The sequence below is a fragment of the Anguilla anguilla genome, chromosome 11, assembly GCF_013347855.1.
Source record: "Anguilla anguilla isolate fAngAng1 chromosome 11, fAngAng1.pri, whole genome shotgun sequence".
Classification (NCBI taxonomy): Eukaryota; Metazoa; Chordata; class Actinopteri; order Anguilliformes; family Anguillidae; genus Anguilla; species Anguilla anguilla.
The window spans coordinates 24,218,076-24,237,313 of NC_049211.1; the positions used below are offsets into that span (position 1 = coordinate 24,218,076).

At 45.8% G+C, this 19,238-nt stretch overlaps 1 protein-coding gene across 3 annotated transcripts in view; it reads left to right on the forward strand.

Moving 5' to 3' along the window:
• Positions 1–19,238, forward strand: part of scube3 (signal peptide, CUB domain, EGF-like 3) — a 127,352-nt gene that overhangs the window by 41,964 nt on the left and 66,150 nt on the right. For all 3 annotated transcript variants that reach the window (XM_035382260.1, XM_035382258.1, XM_035382259.1), the window contains exons 5-6: positions 14,058–14,183; positions 14,850–14,966. In XM_035382260.1, the coding sequence (XP_035238151.1) occupies positions 14,058–14,183; positions 14,850–14,966 (243 nt within the window). The remainder of the gene's footprint in view (positions 1–14,057; positions 14,184–14,849; positions 14,967–19,238) is intronic.

The following is a 19,238-nucleotide window of genomic DNA, read 5'->3' on the forward strand; positions in this document are numbered from 1 at the left end:
TACCCGTTGCCACTGGCAACACTGCATCACACTGTGGAATAACAAGACCACTTAAAACATGCCAGCCTCATAGTGATTCAGTGTACCATTAGCTTTTGTGAAACACCCATTTACTGTCACATTGCTGCATTATATTTCTAATTTGGTCTGGATGAGGTTCTTTTTCTTGGATGATTTAATAAAACCATAATCATTTTAATTACAACACTGAGCCAGCTTAGTGTATCATTAGGTTACATAAATCCCAGGCTTTTTTTTCCTTTTGTGTCTTCAAGGTGTTATACTCAGGAAATAATTACTTTATTAATTGTCATTTAATTTTTAAAAAAGTTTAACAGAATCAGCAGTTTTGAAATTCTTGATGTAGCCTTCACACGATGCTATGCTGAGCTGTACCGGGACCTCGTCCTCCTCCTTTTATTGCTGGATAGAATGGTGTTCAAAGGCATCAGCACCATAAGCTCTGCAGTGGGACTGATCACAAAAGAGGGCTGTATACCATATGGGAGAACGTGCATGTCCTTATGGACCATTCCCCACACCTTTGTGTTCGGGAAGGGTTTGTTGAGCTGCAGAGGAACCACACTACACGCACAGAGAGATGGAGGAGCGGCGGGGGGTAAATATCTCTCTGACAGCTGTATTATTGGGCTCTGCGTGGCAGACACTCCGCCGAACCAAAGGGAGAAATGAACTAGCGGCCGGACGCAGCCGGACGCAGCCGGACTCAGCCGGACGCAGCCGGACTCAGCCGGACGCAGCCGGACGCAGCCGGACGCAGCCGGACGCAGCCAGTTATGTTGCAAGGCGATTCAAGGCTTCCTCTAAGAATTAGTACCTGACAATGAGATCGCAGCGGTAATATATTCTGTCCTAGTCCTCGGGGTGAGTAGGAGCCACTGTCATTTTCGACCGCTGTTCAAGGCCGTTTGCTTCAGTCACCAGCAGTCCGCGTGAAGCTGTTGTGTGAAAGCAGAGCGCTCCGGTTTAATTATTTTGCTCAAAGAGTACTCATCTAGCGGCTTTTCCTCTCATGCAAGTTTATACAATCGTGGCTATTTGGAATTGTGCTGGATTAATTATAATCAAGAATAATTTAGGTACAGGCCCTGGGTATGGGCCCTGAAAGTAAGATCTACTTTATTCATTTTGGCGGTAATACGGACCCAGTGGAAGTCCCTGGGCCTCTGAAGCCTGCTTTATAAGATAAATGTGGCCTACTTTATTGTCAATGTTTGCGTTTCATAAGCACTGTGTTATTTGAGTCTGGCAAATAGCTGTATCATGTATTTCAAAGAGGCTGCTCCCCGGTCTTGCCGGAGGCATGTCCTAAGGAGCGAACTGAGCCAGCCAAGCAGAATATTTTTTGATTAATGCCCCCCTGTTAATCTCCAATTGTTCTTATTAATGTTGGCTTCATAGCTCCCAGACGAAATCCATTTGGAAGGAGAAATTACAAAGTCTATAAATCCAGGCTGTCCATATTCAAAAGATTGCTGCCCTGTCATTTTTCTTTTATAAAACAAAAAGATGGCAACAACAGCCACGTGCCTATTATTACAGTGAGCATTTTCAAAAAGAAATCCCTCTGTCAGAGGAAAAAGAAGTGTAGAGATCTAGCGAATTAATTAGCTTAGCGAATTAATAGACTGAATTCCACCAAACAGACTTATTTCTGGCTTTGCCTTCTGGTTGAACGAAAGATTACATGCACGCACACCGCCGGGATCGCACCAGGTGCGTTCATCACGAAAGCAATGAGCAGCAGCAGTAGTGTGTCACGCTTTTACGCCAGTTTCTCCACGACAGACTGCCCTCCTCCCACCAATGAAGATTGCACAGCCAGTGATCCAAATACTACATCGTTTGGGTTTTATGACTAACATTAGCTCTCCTCTCCATCTTTTGTCAGCTGGGCGAGGTACCCAGCAGGGGTGGGGAGCTTCTCCTGGTCGCTGACTCGCTGGAAGCCCTTGTTAGTGGAGAGGTCCAGCCAATTAGGTAGCCGGAGGCTGCCAGCTTCCGTGGCTAATGACAGGGTCACCATTCATCTGGCTTTTATTAGGCCCCAGCCGGGGTCCAAGGGAATGCCTCTACCCCAAAATGAAGGCTTCCATCTTCGCTGGGCAGAATGTAACAGTTCATTTATTTACTGCTAACATTTCTCTCCCCCCACTGTTAAGAAATAAAGGCTTTTGAAAGGCCAGCCAAAGTGCTTAGTGGTTGTGAGGTATGTCGTTTGGGGGTTAAAGATTTCCCTCTTCTTTATATTTGAGCCTGTTCATGTTTTTACTGACGGATAAGGGGCAGAAACCTGTTACCCACCTATGCGTGTGACACAAAAGTACTGCATTTGGAAATATGTATCATACACAGTGATGGGGTGTTATATTAGCTCCCTGTATTTTGTTTCAGTGAGGCAACCTGTTGGGCTAACAAATTCTGAAATAAAAAGCAGGTGATAGAATGGTTTTAATGCTAGCATTACTCCAGAAGTGAAACATCAAATATTCCGGGACATTACCCTGAATAAGAATCAATGATGATTGCTACGCAGTTTCTATTAGGCTTTTTAAATTAGTGTTAAATTAGAGTTGATAATGTAGCTACCTAGTAGTCTAATGATCAGTGTGTCCCTTCAAATAGTTAAGTATGTGTGACTGGAATAATGTTAGACGTTAGATTATGCTTGTCTTAGTGTCCCTGTCTGAATTTTTTGTTTCTGTTAAACATTACATAAATTCACACAATAATTATGACATTTCATAGGAGTAGACGTCATTTCTGGAATATGTAGAAACAGGCATAGAAAACCATTTTTTTCCTCCCTTCAGTCTTCAAAAGGTTCTTTGAACAGTCCTTCAGATTCAGAGATTCTGATTCATGGTGGTGCTATGCTGTTTTGTTATGTACTGGCACTCAACTTGGGGCTGAACATGTCCAGTTCCCACCCTAATTTGGAATGTTCAATTTGCTATTTGCAGCCCCAGACGGGTTCATGTGCGATCCACTGCCAATTTGGGAGAGTGTAGACAGCCACGGCTCTCAAGCAAAGCACGCGGTTTCGCTAGCCTGCTTCTTTTCACGCCGCGGCCGACACCCAAGCTCACATTGAGTGGAGTCAGAGGAAGACCTGTCGCATGCAGTCCACGGGGAACCTGATCAACCAGCAGGGGTCGCTAGAGAGTGATGAAATATGGCCCCCCTAACCACCTGAAACATCCTGTAGCCTTGGCAACACAATCACCCTACCGGTGCACAATTCAATCCTAGACCATGGGGCTCATCCATGCAGCACAGCGTAGTGCATTAACTGGATGAGTCACCAAGCAGCCTGCCATGCTGTCTTTTTAATCAGCTTTTTAATGCTGGAAGAGAACGCAAGGAGAAAACATGAAAACCGTATCGCTGGGCAGTAAGCAGTAGCAATAAGAAAGTCAGTAAGTAAAACCTTTATTCATTAAAGACTTCATTGCAATTAGTTGGGTTTTTAAAACTGAAAGTGGCATGGCAAACCAAGTGTGCTACAAAATATTTGCCACATTAATTAGCTTTCAGTGTCCCATAGCCTGTGGGTTGGGTTATATTTAGCGACATTTGCAACCGTGGGCTGTGATATCTTAATAGAGGTAGTGATCTTTTTAGACTTGCAGTATTACCACTGTACCTTAAAAGTACCCCACCTGTTGTATTGCTGAAGGTGGTCAATGCAAGGCTAAGTTAAGTCAGCACCATATTCCTGAGGTTTAGCAAACCAATATGTTGTCAGTCTCATTAAACTGACATCCCTTTTCCTCGGATCCATAAGCTCACAGCTGCCTTTGTCTTTCAGTCATCTTTTTAGAACCTTTCATAAAGTGTTGTCACTATAATAATATGAGTCTGAGGGCGTTTGTTCTCGGCTGTAGCTTATTTTGCAGCTGTTGGTGAAGTTCTGTGGCAGGTCAGCGGGAGAAAAACTATCATTTGAGAATAGATGGAGTGTAAATGCACAGGTTTCACTGCTACAAGGTCACCTACATGCCTGTTTTCAACACACATTGACCTGCCTCTTGTGACCATTCTAGACACTCTCCTCCTGTACATTTGGTGGATTTAGGGGACTGTGGGTAACAACAGAAAGTTATAACCCCTGGCATAAGATGGCCCTTCTATTCCTCTCTCTCTTCTCCTCTCTCTCTCTATTTGTCTCTCTCACACACACGCATGCACTGCAGACAGTTTTTCATAATGATATGTAATTTAAAGATACTTTCTTAAATTACGGTCGTTTCTACTACTTGTTGAAAGCCGTCTAAAGCAGACCAGAATTTTCTTTTTTTTATTGAGTGTACAGACAGAGCATACACTGTGCACTTAGACACATGGTCTTCAGAGACATGGCCTCTTTTTCAACTCATGTGCAAGCCTTAACTTCAACTGTCAATGGAATGGAGTGGAAAATAGATATGTCTGAGCGATAATTATGTTAGTTACACACAGGCTCACACATAATTGGCTGAATACGTTCAGCTTCTGCACCTCTGCATCTGTCTCCTGGGGTGGGTTTGTGAGGGGATTGGCAGAAAATTAGCTACTGCTATCTGGAGTTTGTTTCACTCCACATGAAGAGCATTATTAAATTTTGATGTTGACAAAAGGGGAGAAAGGAGACCAAGTATGTTTATTAATTTTCTTTGTAGCACATTTGCCTAGCAGCGCTGAAATGTAAAATACAGAGCTAAATATCAAAATAAAGGACGCAATCAAGACGTTGCAGAGTATTTTGCCAAGCTGCTTGTGAACAGCTGCATTTTATCAGCTGTAATGTGAAGGCAGCTCTGTTTCGGCAGCCCAGTAACGTTTAGAGAATGTTGTAAGAATGCTGTAAGAACGTTTTGTTGTTTGCTGGTTTGTTCATCCGTAACAAGAGCGCAAGAGCCTGTCTGACTCATGTGCAATAGGATACACTGATACTGAACCAGACAGATTGTTTCTAATGGGATGTGCTGCGTATCGCGATGGAAGATGTGGTGCAAAGGGCAAAATAAATTGTATGTGTATTTACAGGCCAGGCTTACTGGAGCAAATTTGCAGTAATATGTTTTTATGGAATATGTCGCCATGCACTCCTGCTCTTGATGCAAAGGGGGAGCTCTTGATAGAAAGACGGTGGATGAAGATGGTAAAATTAAAAGTGGATTTTTACTTCAACTGAATACTAAGTATTTTTACTAATACTTAGTATTCAGTTGAATTCCTATCTTGCAATTGTTATGATCGAGCTGTTTTAAAAATGGAAATGCAATATAAATGGAAATATATAATCCTACCCCCGCGGAGAAAGCTCAGGAGTAATTTTTTTCCATAATCTCTGATTGCTGCGTTTTGTTGTTGTTGTTGTTGTTGTTTAAATTGTTTTTCAATTGCTATTTATAGGCTGTAAATCCTTTCAAATTGTTCTCAACCATATTCAAAACAGTGTGCGTTAGAAAGATTTATCGATGTGATCCTGTCAGATTCTGAACGTTCCCAGGGCACTTTACGCTCTGTTGCGTTATCTCACCATTACACCGTTATATAGATTACAATCACTTATCTCTCATGCCGAGCGACGAGCGGTGGTGGAGAACATCAGAGTTACTCTCACCCTATCATGTGATCACAGGAGACTCGAATACTCTTACATGTGTATTGACAATGTACATGCAGGCATAATTATATGTATAAATTCAATACATAACAAGCACAACAATATGAGTTTATATCATAGTCACTGGCTTAAGTGAACTCTGGCCTCTCCCAGTGTGTCATCAGTGATGTTATATGTTGACATCAGATGAGTTTCTTAATAAACTGTATAAAACTATTTATAAAGTAGTAACTTTTTACTTCCTGATTGGTTCCCTGTCGGATGACCTCCTTTGATAATTTATGACAATTTGTTCACCTGCCACCCTGCATCCTTTATTCAATTGATATTCTGTTATGAACAACCACTTTTCCCCTTTTAAAGAGATTTTTTATGTTCTCTTTATTTAACTTGTAATATACGTGGCAAAAACATGAACTGTTGGAAGAGAGCAATTCAGAAAAGAATGTAATTATTGCTGTGATCATACTTTTCTGTTTTTGAATTTTTGCATAATGGCATTTGCATAGTGTTCATCCAGAAGAACACTTTTGCAAAGTGTTATTTTTTAAATTTCCTAGTGTTAACTTAAGTTTTAGGTTGACTTAGGTTTGAGTTAAGGTTTTATCCATGTACTTATCGTCCCTATGGCTTATGTCGACAAAATATGAACACATCCATTGTGTTTCACAATTTGAAGGGATGTCACTCCCCTCTGTAGCTCTCTCAACTTGATTGATTTCCTATTTCTCCTGATTTCCTGATTTGCATAAGTAGTCTTGGCAAATTGGTTGTTGACACAGACTTTGACTGCACTGAACCTACAGCTTTCAATCTTAGCTATCAATCGTTTTAGCTCTCGATCATTCTCTTTCAGCTCTCAAATTAGCAAATTGCAAATGTCGCCCTGAAAATGTCTAGGGTGCTCTCTCTCTCTCCTTCTCTCTGCAGACTGGAGCACACTGCACCTCCTACTGCACTCTTCTGTAACACAGCCCCAGAGTGCCTGCTTACCCGTTTGGCTACTCTCTGGCCACAAGTTGTATTTAAAAGTATTGTGGTCTGCTACATTGATCTGCAGCCCATCCTTCTAACTATACTCTTTCCCTATTTTGTGGGAAGCTGGGCAGCTTGACTGGGGATGGGGAGGGCAGGGGGCAGAGGCAGTGAGGAGGGGGGTGTGGAACGTCCCTGTGCTCCCTTGGCTACCTATTAAGTCCAGCCATCAGTCAGGCATCAAAGGCCTCTCTCTCTCTACGAGGCCTGCGGGACGCTCTCTCTCCCAGCCCCTCTAAATTACTCCCAGTTCCTCTGCCTCTTTGTCTAGACTGGCCTTTCACAGGCTCTGCGTTCCCCCTCTCCTGAACAAATATACACATCAGCGGCTTGGACCCCGCCAGCCTCTGGCCGCCCCGCTGCTGAATCCTCCATACTCCTCCAGCGGCAGGAGTCCCTCATTCCGCCGTGCGGCTTTTCACCCAAGGCCGTCGATGAGCGGGCCCAGCCAGCGCGCCGCTGTTTGATCCGCCTCCAAGTCCGTTGGGCTTTTTCCACTAAACACCCCGCTGCCATTGCCTCGCCCAGAGGGCTCAGAGACCGGTGTCTGTGTGTTCGTTTGCGGATTGATTTATGGAAGCAGTTTTTAAAAAAGCACTGTGACTATAATGCAATAATGCTTTCTGGTCGGCGAAGACCGGGGACACGTGAGGGACCGCAGCGGGGCTGCCGTTAGCCCGCGCCGCCGCGGGGAGAGCGGCCCGCTCTGCCTGCTGGGAGATGAGGGGAGGTGACCTTGAGCAGTGTGTAGAGGCGTGAGGGGGACTGCGGCACGTCCACAGCAGGTGCTGCAGACACGCGCCGAGTTACTGACAATTTGCCCCTTAATGTATTTTTCCTGGAGAGCCACTCGCAAACACACATGCCCGCACACACGTACTGACACATAGCCAGACACACAAGCACATGCAAAACCTGAAGCACTAAAACTGACAATATGACAGATATTATATAAATAAAATAAACACATGCACCTGAATCTGCATCAAAACAAAACAATCTTTGATTTTACTAATCAGTCATATCATTGCACACACACTCTCACACACACACACACACACACTCACATATACACACGCATACACACACACACACACATGCGTGCACGCACACACACACACACACGCTTAATTTCCCACTGGCGGCCAGACACAAACACGGCCTCGCACAGCAAGGAACCCAAAACATTTGAAAAAGCATGTCTGATCTAGTTTGTAACACCAAAGTATTCCTCCCACTTTATGGTCAGGGTCGTTTGGAAGCTATGCTAGGATTGTCTTGGATCACAGCCTGTATATAAACATGTATAATGCGGTTTCTGGCATCTGAGGTGCTGCTCATTTTAATCACGGACATCTCGAAATATCCTATGGGAACACTCAACACCATTCCTCGCATGTCTGCATGCCTGCCTGCTGCAATATGCATAAAAGTTCAGCCGCAGTTTCCAAATCATATAAGTGCATTTCATTCCTTTTTATAAACTTCAAAGGAGAAAAAAAACAATGCCAACTGGCCTCATGGGAGAAGTTTGGCACAGACGCGGTGGAAACTGACCAAGCGGTAGCGCAGGCTGTCTCCGGGACCAGCCAAGGGGATGTGGCTGCAGCCGGCCCGGGTCGTCTGGCCCGCCCGTCACAACAGAGCCCCGCCCACCGCCTGGCCCAGTCTCCTCGCCATTTCCACGCGCTGATTTATCCCCCCGTTAAAACTTTTAGTGGCCCATTATCTAGGGGGAAGGAATGCTGCCTTAATTACCCGCTGGCTCTTTGTTTAGGACCGCGGTGCCATAGCAACCAAGCGGTGTCACAGAAAAGCCAGCGGAGCCGAGCGGCACCCGTCGGAACCTCCGGAGCCAGTGCTGGGGTCCTGGGCATCACGGCGGGACTGGCAGTGCCATTTTCAATAGGGATGGGGGGGGGGGTGAGGCCTCATGAACCCCATAACGGGTGCAGCTATCACTAGCTGTCAGGCCCTGACAGACATTATGCATAAAAATCAAGACTTTACTCTCCATCGGAAAATTCTATAATTGCTTTTTAATTAATGAGTTGCAGATAACATGCAATAGCTCCACCCACATTGTGCTTCAATTTCTTTACTGTACCTCACCCCCTATGCTGTAATGCCCTGTTACTGCATGGGGTTATCCTACGGGGGCCTTCTACAATTCCCACCAGAGCTTTTTAAAGAACATTTTCACTCTATTGCTCCAATGAAGAGGCTTATAGTGCATGATGCTGCTTTGACCAGAGCAGGTTACTCATCTAAAATAAGCATATCTGTCCTTCATTAAGAGTCACTTGACCCGTAGCCAAGCAGCCAATCTTAAAGGCATTGGTTCACCCAGGAGTCATAGAGCAGGACAAAAGCTAGTTTTTCAGAATAGGCCTGACCAAAATAAGTTCTGTTAAGTTTGGAATAATTTTCTAATAATAACACTCTTACATACCAGAGTGCCCTTTACTAATTCTATTGGTGTACTGTTCTTGTTCTCTGTAATTGCAACACTCTGTAGATAACACTTTATTGGCCCTGTTGTTTTCATTGTGTGGCTTATGATTATAACTGCCAGGTGTCCTTATTAAAGATTTACTGTTAGCACTAATACTCTTTTTTCAGCAGTTGTGTTTAGATGCAGTAAGAACAGCAAAAATGTATCAACATGATAATGATCATATTTAATTTTTATTGACAGATGGGAAAACTTCATTTCGCATCCAATATTAAAATGTGTCACAATGTGAGCAAAACTATAAATCTTTGGTTTTTCTTAATTCTTATAAATATAATCAGAAATACATTTTCAAAGGATCCTGATACATGGAACAAAAATGACAAGGTTGTGGATTTCTTTGTGTCTCTCCCGGTCTACAAAATATTAGGAAATTCGTAAATGTTTTTCCTGTTCATTGCATTGAGATGATACTTAACGAGCAGCAACTATGTTTAAAGGACTGAGACAAGCCTATCAAATTATAGCCTTTCAGTGGTTTTCCTTGTGAATGGATACCTCTGAGAAGAAGCATTTTGTCTGCTCCATAAAAATGTTTGTGATGTTTTCTCTGGAACGAGGTACCCTTATAAAGTTCATGAACTGTGGGGGTTGCTGTTGCCGCTGCAGTTTGGTGGAAATTGGAGTTTTGCGTGTCTCAGACTGAACCTCTCTCCCTGCATTTTTAAAAGGCTTGTAGAGGCCAGTCTGTGTCTGACCTGGTAGGATCTTGCTGTGGACAGAGCAGTGGAAAAGGCTGTTCATGCGCTGTTAATTGCTGGGCACTCATGTGTCGCGGCTGCTCTCGGCTCTACGGTCGAGCTTATGGGAACCACCTTCCCTTTTGTCCCAAGGCAGCCATTAGGGCTCCAGATCTCTAACCCATGAGCCTTGATCCTGTTCTCCGTCAATAAAGCACTCGGCGATCACTTTATTAGTTTCTGCGCATGGAGTTGTTTTATGGGTCACTGGCGGAGGACTGGGGAACTCATACCGCCATACAGCCTTTCATTTTTTTCCTTTTTTCTTTTCTTTTTTTCCATCACTCTCAGCTCTCCTTAGTTCCCTCATCCATTATCTGAAGGGGCTATTTTTTGCTGGCATTTTTTAAATTATTTATCTCTGTTTTATTTTCGACAGAAGCCGAGGAAAAAAATGGCAGTAGTAATAAAAAATGAGAGGCATTTGGCAGCGAGCTGAAGGGAGACCACAAAGGGTGGGCCACGTCCTGGTCAGGCAGAATAGGGCCATTGTGTCAGCGCGTTGGGTTTACAGGTCTTCGGAGAGGCGAAAGCTCAGGTTCTGGCCTCGGCCCGACCCGAGTTTGATAGATGGGTCTGCGGTACTGAGGAAATGGGTCCCTCTCAGGGTGAGAGGGTTTTTTTTGGGCAGTGCATATAACATGGCCTTGGTAAATGATCTAAGCAAGACTAGCCTCGCGAAGTAGCCAAGGAGAAATAATGTTCTCACGGCATTCGTAGAGATTTGTGTCTTAGCTTTAATTCAGACGCACACCGCGCCAAAAGCAAGCTGCCTCCAAATTCCATTTGCTGCTAACATTTCCATCACGTCCATTTCAGATGGCACCGCTTTGTTTTGTTAGTGTTTGATTATGTTTCAATATTATAGGTGCCGTTTGACAAATGTGATTTAATTTTAAACTAGCTGGCTCACTGCCTTCTATATGTGCTCACTGTATCCTAGTGACGCAGTCCTTTCCCAGCAGAAATCAAGCACATTTATTGTTCAGTGTGACAAAGATACGAATTAGCCTGCCCCACCTAAGCTCCTATTTGATTGGGTCTGAAAGAAAGAATCGTATTGCTACTGGGCGGAGTGTATAGCTGAAGTGCTTATTCCTAGCACTGCCACATGTCCCATGTCTTTGAAGAGAATTCCATATGTTCCTGTGTCTACTGTGGCTGGTGGCAGTGTGAGGCAGTGTGTAATTGGAATAATGGTGTTGCCACAGGAGGGAGAGTTTCAATCAGCTGGGTACCTCATCGCTCTGTAAGCAGTGTAGTCCTCAGTGACAATCACTGCTCAACACAGGCGGCGGACTCTTGAGTGGAAAGAAGCTGTGGCTGTTTTCGGGATACGTGTGCTAGTCTTCAGCCTAATCAATTGATGTTTTGTCGACATTACTGCCTTAAAAATATGACATGGGTTATTTAGGGGATAAATAAACGGGACAGTCAAAATTGGGAATTCAAAAATGAAAGATTGACTGGCGTTATTCAAGCCAGGATAACCTGCCAACAGAGATAATAAAATAGGAAATAAGATATGTATGATATGACCTTACTTAAAAAAGAAAAAGAAAAAAGATAGGAGCTCCACCAATCACAGAGTACACTGGTAGCAACCAATAGAATGACACCGATGGTGATTGATGGATAGTTTTTGACTACTTCCTGGTAATTCCCCCAGGGATCTCTGAAGTATAGCCAGAAAGTATCTGCTGTTGACAGTCAATGTTGTTCTATTGGTTGTTACCATGCTCTGCAGTTGGTGGAGCTCCTATCTGTTTCCTACCAGCAAAGTAATGCAAAGACTGCACGGTCCATTTTTTGTCATATTTAATATATTAATTCCACTGCTAATTAGCAGCTGGACACTGGTACTCAAAGTGCAGCCACCAGTTCTAGGCTGTATAGGAAGGGAGGGGAGGGATTTTGAGATGTGGCCCGCTGACATCAGCTTTAAGTGAAAACGGACTAAATAAGCTGGCTCAGCTTTGGCAGAACAAGTGGAAAACAAGAAGATATAATAAAGAGACTGCAGAGCCAGGCATTTGGTTGTGTAAATAATTAATTAAAAACTAAACTTTCAACGCTGTCACTCTGCCCAGATATTTCAGCACATTTTACCTTTTTGATAACATTTTGTCATGGAGCCTTAGTTCTCACTGCTTGCTTGCATACTAGGTAATGTTGTGCCAATGCCTGTGGGACTTTAGCACTGGAGTTGTTGTGGCAGGGTAACTAAGTGTATTACTGGTTCAGCAATGTATTACCACTCCTGGTAGCATAAGTAATCATGAAGCTGGCTGTTACATCAAGTCAAAACATGGGCTTCCGCCCTGAAGCATCTAGGTCACATTAAGACATGGGTCTGAGGCCTTTGAGTCAGTCCTGCAGTGAGCTGTTGACATTTTTAAGTGCTGCTGTTTGATGCTTAGAAATGTAGTTTGATTCACATGTGCACGCATCCACTAACACACACACACATGCCCGCACACGCACACACATGAAGGTACATATACACACATTTTTTCTCACTCTCTCACTCTTACACACACATACACACACACACCTATTAGTAGCCGGAAGTGGTTAATTATCAATTTGTGATATACTTATTATGTATATCAATTATTGATTATCAGGTACATTAGTTATTGTGAGTGTTCAGCTCCCTGTCTGAAACACAGGTGGATTTCTTGATGAAGCTGATAGTAGCGGCACTAGCAGCTCGCATCTCACGTGCCCCTTCTGCGTGCTAGGGACAGAAACAAGACTATGAGGAGCTGGCTTCTTCTGTGCTCTGGGAAAAGGGGGATGAGGGGAAAGGAAGAGAAAGCCGGGGGGCGTGGGGGGGATAGGTGAATTTTTAATGAAATATACAACTGGTTTTCTCAGCGCATGCTCTCCAACCATGCTGCTTCACAACCAATTAAGTCAAAAATGATGGCTTCATGTGCGGTGTGGCAGTTTTGAGGCATAACCAACGGTGGTCTTCTCATTGCCTTTGAACACAGAGTGTAACTTTAATGTGATATTAGATGTTAAGTATTGCATGCTCTTGTCTCCTTCAACGCGACATGGAAAATTCTCTCAATGTTGTTGCGATGTGGGAGTGTTATAGAAGAGTGGATGCATGCTGGGATTTTGCCAGAAGATTCTTCACAGGAGCAGCATGTAGCTGCTTTCGGGGGTGGCACACTGGGGGATGAGTCTGCTGTGGGATTTGAAGCACAGCTCCAGCAGGTCATTCTACCCAACAAGCGATTCGCCCAGTGATCTAAAGACCAGCTTCTGCAGCCAAGGGGGCAGAGACCTTGCACTGCCGCTGCAGCTTGGCTAAGTCTAACTTATCTGTATATCAGCTCACCTTAGGCCTCCGTGCCTGCGGTATTAAATCAGTGGAAGGCTTAACACACATTCATTCAGTCAGAAACTGTTGTAGAATATCAGTGCCCACGTGTACAAGACGCGTGTAGACAACTCTGCAATCAGGCACCATGATTGACACATTAACCCTCCGGGACTTGGATCCTGAGCTAAGGCACTCTGCTTGCAAATAGGATTTCCCTTTCAAGTCTTTTTTAAAATTTCACTTAATTCTTTCATTCCCTTTTTAACAGAGATTATCTCAATTAATGTTACAAGGCAGCAGGGATCAGCTTGTCTATGGGTTTTTTTGTTCCTTTTGTGAGCCGGCTCCCTTTCATTGTTGAAGATTTTGCTCAACACGATTGGGCATGCTTGGGAGAGGCTTGCCGCCCAGGAGCCAGTGGGCGTGGCAGCGTGTGTCTGTCAGCAGGGTCGGGCCAGGGCGAGAAGGGGAGAGAGGGCGGGGCCTGAGGCTCACAGGGCCGAGTGGCAAAGGGGTGCCTCCAGAAGGCTGGGCTTCCTCAGAGAAATTTGGGTTTATTGAGCAGCTCGGTGAAAAGAAGGCTTTTGGGAATTGGTAGCAGCTAAAGGTTGTTCTGCAATTGTTTGGAGGAGAGGATAATGCAAATGACCTTGGGTGCCTCTATTATTTCCTCTCAAATTCCAATTCAAATTCATATTAAATTTAAAATTCAACTCACTCTCTCTCTCTCTCTATCTCTCTCTCTCCCTCCCTCCCTCCCTTCCTCTCTCTCTCCCTCTCTCTGCTTGTGATTCTCAGAAGGACTGAAGTGCATGGATAAGAACCATGGCTGTGCTCACATCTGCAGAGAAACACCCAAAGGAGGCATTGCTTGTGAGTGCAGGCCAGGGTTCCAGCTCACCAAGAACATGAGGGACTGCAAGTGTAAGTGCCTCCCATGTCACACCCACACGCACGCACGCACGCACGCACACACACTCACACACACTCACACACACACACACGCACGCACACCCACACACACACTCACACACACTCACACACACCCACACGCACGCACGCACGCACACACACTCACACACACTCACACACACACACACGCACGCACACCCACACACACACACACACACACACACACATATGCACACATGCATGCAGCACTAAGCTGAACAGTGCAGAAACAATATATGTGCAGTGGTCGCGCTACCCAATGTAATACTGTGTCTTTGGAACGCAGGACATTTCAAAGGATGATTGGCTCGAAGAAACAGAATGAATTATTTTGTTGTGGTTCAAGTCTGAGTCAAGTCATGGGATATTCTAATCTTAAAAAAAGACCTAGAAATATCTGTGTTTATGCTGTAGAATGTAGTGTATTTGTTCCTGCGTTTTGGCACAAACAAAACACAGAATCCTGCTTTGACGCAACTGACGATAACAAACTGAATTTTTATGGACGTGTCATGCCCTCAAATCTTTCCATGGCTATTTCTGTGAGGCACCAATTACACCTATGCCCTGAAAATGAGTTCAATTTACGTAGACGTGTAATGCACTCTTATGGATGTGTCTGTCTGTGCTATCTGGCAGTGACGTGTAACTATGGCAACGGGGGTTGCCAGCACACCTGCGAGGACACGGAGCAGGGGCCCAAGTGCGGCTGCCACATGAAGTTCGCCTTGCATTCTGACGGAAAGACATGTGTAGGTGAGTCAGCTGCCATTGGTGGGTGGGGGTGAGGGAGGGCAGGAGCTGGCAGTGTGCCAAACTGCCCAACTGCCCAACTGCCAACGCTGAAAAATCCCCCAATCTGCTCCTTGGATGAAAATTATCGCAGTGCTGTCCAGACCTGGGTTTACGAAATATGAAATAATCATTATTAATAATATTATTTTGAAATGTTTGGCATAGCCCTTTAAGTGGTGGTAAAATTTGAAAATGCACCTGCAGTGTCCCTGATAATTTTCAGTAAATTGTCAGTAATCTGCAGGATTAACGTGTTCCAATGGAAGTGTGTGACCCAGTTCTGGCGTTCTCACAGCGTTTCCCATATGCTGTCACTAAGCTGTCACGTGACCACGATTCGTTTTTTCAGCATTGGCAGGAGGGGAAATCTGTGCCCTGTGTGGACGGGGTTGAACCGTGATTGTGTTTAACAGCCACACTGACACAAGCTTCACGCGGTTTCACTTGACTGACTGTCACACAAAGCCAATACTAATTTCCTACACGTTCAGCACTAATGCCCAACCTGACCTTTTAATGTTTGATGTGCGTTGAATAACAAAATAGTTCTGTTTTACTGTATACCCAGCGTTTATTGATTGGTTTTATAGTGCAGTTGTATCTCGGCTACTGCTGACAGACACTCAACACCATGTACATGAAAGCTATTTCCATTTTAAATCACCGGTGAAGTCACTCAACTGGCACAATTATTGTAAATGCCAAAGTCTGAGGTGCTTGTGACACACAGCATGCATCAAAGCCACCAGCCACACACTTTTTACCCAGCCAAGCAGCCACACGCGTTTTCTACCCAGAAAGCACTGCTTCACCCGACACTGAAGAGGAGTTCCCGGTCTTTCTGTGCCGCTGTGTGTGTGACCCTGCAGCCTCTCTCCTGCACCTGCGTTTGCTTCGCTTCCCTATCCCCGCTGCCACTTTCCTGTGCTGCCAGGGGCGCCTCGGACACGGCCAGCCCGACGTCCGTTAGCCCCGCCCGTTAGCCCTGCCCGTTAGCCCTGCCCGTTAGCCCTGCCCGTTAGCCCCGCTCGGCCGTGCGCCCAGCTCCAGAGCGCCTCTCTGGGTTCCTAATCTCCCTAAAAAGACGCAAACGCGAGGTGGACAGGAGGGGAGCCGCAGTCTAGCTCATGAGTCGACCTCGGCCCTCCTGACGCGGTAGTCACCGGTGCGGCTTCAGTCTGGCTGCGCGGCCTGTCCTCCTGAGACCGGGCCGGCCGCCCCCTCATTACCGGCGCGCGCCTGAAGGCTGCGGGGAGACCGCAGGACACCGCGGCCGGGGCGAACCGGACTCTCCTCTCGCCATGCGGAAAGCCCCCGTTTGATACAACCCCCCCCTCCTCCAATCTCCCAGGATCGCAGGCATTTACAGTCTTGGGTTTCCTTGGCATGGTGCGGGGGGACTTGGCGCTCCGGTGTGACCCCCTCCCCCCCCCCCGTTTCGCCCCCGCCCCTCTCGGTCTGGCCGGGGGCTCTGAGTGGACGGTTAATAACGCTGCGGTAAAACAAACAAACCCCCGAATACGGCGCTGCTGCCGGGATACTGAGTGACAGGATAATTGAGGCTACCGCGCCAAAGCTCTCAGGACGGGGGCGGGGGCGGCGTGTTTTCTTTCTGAAAAATAAAACCAAAACGGTGGGAAAGGAAAAGGGTACCTTTGCCTGTAAATTGCAGAGAGAGGGCTTTATGGGCTCTCTGGGCTGAAGTCTGTGGCACAGGCATGTTTAAGGCTGATCCTGCTTCTTATACGCTAAGACAATATACATCTGGGTGTAATCTGGATATACAGTGCACCCCGGCTGGGTCAGATGATTATTTGAAATACAGTAACCTTTTAGACACCTGTAAGATCCACACAGATTTCTAACCATTAAAAAAAATGAATTTTCCATCGATATTTTCAGAAAAAAATCTTTCTTAAATATTATTTTACATTTTTGAGGTGTAAAATGGTTTTTAGGAAATTTTGCTGCTGCCAGGAGTGTTTCTTTTGTTGTTGTTTGTTTTTGCCAGGATCTAAAGTAAAAATATTTCAAATAAGTATTTTATCCAGTTCTGTAATTCCTGTAAGTCGTTACCCGAGGGGGAGGTAGGGTGAGTGTAGGGGTGACCATCTCGCTCGGACTCCCACAGAGGGCTGTGTATTTTGGGCCCCTGGTGTCACTGGCTGTGGGTGTCTCAGCGTTCAGGATTGTCATTGTTCGCAGGCCAGAAGAGCCACACAGCTCACTGCACTGCAGCTCTGTGCCAAAGACAGGCCATCAGCTCGGTGCACAGAGTGTGTGCCAGCTCGCCTCTATTAGTGCAGGCGTCAGTCCCTCCTGAACAGACTGCTTTTCCTGCAGCAGGACCGTACCTCTGTGTGCCCTCCCCTGTGCTGTGTATATCAGATAAACGCTGGGACAAAGTCCCTGCTAGTATTTCACTGCATTAATGAGGTGTCCTTTATCTGGGATGGCTCATATTTTAACATTTCATCACATTTATACAGCTGGTTTCATACGGAAACAGTTGAATTTAAGTACCTTGCTCAAGGGTACGACAGCAGGTCCGTCAGAAGTATCACAATGTCATTCTCACAGTGTTTACCAGTTTGCGTCAATTTTAAGGCTAGTCTTTTGCCTGCACCACTTTACTTTGTAGTATATATATTTTTTTTTTTGTTGGTGTGCGGTGGCGATAGTATTGCCGGTATGTTTATGTGTTTTCACGTCAGGCTCTTCCATCCATTTCCCCTTCATCTCAGAAATACCGCCCTCGTGTTTTTAAGGTGTGAGAGTACAAAAAGCACACACTTTAAATGAATAAATCAACTCTAAAATCCACATTTGTGCAGCTCAATTGCTTCCAGTTCTGGCCATGTAGGAAGTGAGGAGAGAGGACAGTCGGACATTTTGGGCAGAGAGGCAGAGAGGCAACCTTCAATTTCCATTAGCCATTCACTGAGCCCTGTTTGCACACACACACACTTACGCACGCATGCATGCACACGCACGCACACACACACACCCACGCACACGCACACACACACACACACACACGCACACACATGCACATGCACGCACACACACACGCGCACACACACGCACACACACACACACGCTTCCGTAAAGCAGGAAACTAAACGAAAGGAGAAGAGGTCATCATGTGGAAGTACTCAAGCTGTCAGAGTAGCTGATCATAAACATCCCCAAATAGCAGGCAGATGCAGACATGCTCAGGACCTGCAATCACAGACACACACAGACACACACACACGCACACACACACACATAGACAGTGACATTCTCTTGAGCACGCACAAATACTTACATCATCCACACTGACACACAAATAAACACACACGCTCACTGAAATACACTTATGCATATGCACCTGCACACACAGTGCATGTGTCGGGCAGCATGTCATGTGTGTGTAAATGCGTGTGCAAGCGGTAGTACGTTTTTTCAGTTTTCACCTCAGTTCGATATGGAACGAGTACATTTCTGTGGGGGGGGGGGGGGGGGGGTGGATTCGAGGCTCGCCTTGGGGGCTGTCTCTATGGCAACGGTTCTCAACAGTGCAAGGTGTGCGGTCCAAAGCAGTGAGGCCTAGCCGACACTACCGCTAGAGTTGTTTCTATGGTGACGGAAAACAGACACACGGAACGATGTCGTCACTCACTCACCTGTCCGTACTCATGAGAGGAATTGGGGGAGAGAGCTGACTTTAAAATCACAGGAGACATTTTCACCTCACTTACACACCACAGAGACATGTCAGGCTAGCGCAGCCTCCCGTCCTAAGTGCCGCCCTCCTCCAAACCCCAGTCCCCCCCACAGTACCCTGTGATTGGTCGGAGCATAGCTCAGATCAGCCCAAGCCTGGCCAGCATCCTAAAACTGAAACTGCGGGAGAGAGCGCTGGGTGATTATCCAGATCGTTCTCCGCTGACCAACCCCAGTCTTCTCTGCCTCCCAGAGTGAACATTTGGTCGTGCGTTCAGTACCCAGCATGCCTTCAGCCTTGCAGCTATACAATGTCACTCCAAGGTTCCAACAATATGGAGGATGCCCATGCAGCACAGCCTTCACGCAGAGTAGCCCAGTGTACGCCCCCTCACCCCCACCCCCACCCACCTACCTGTCTTCAGCTAGGTTTAATCAGAACTCTTCCATCTCAGCATGCCATCGTGTTCATCCACGTGTGTATCACAGCAAAGCCCCACTTATAACACTAGGGAGTTTGCTATT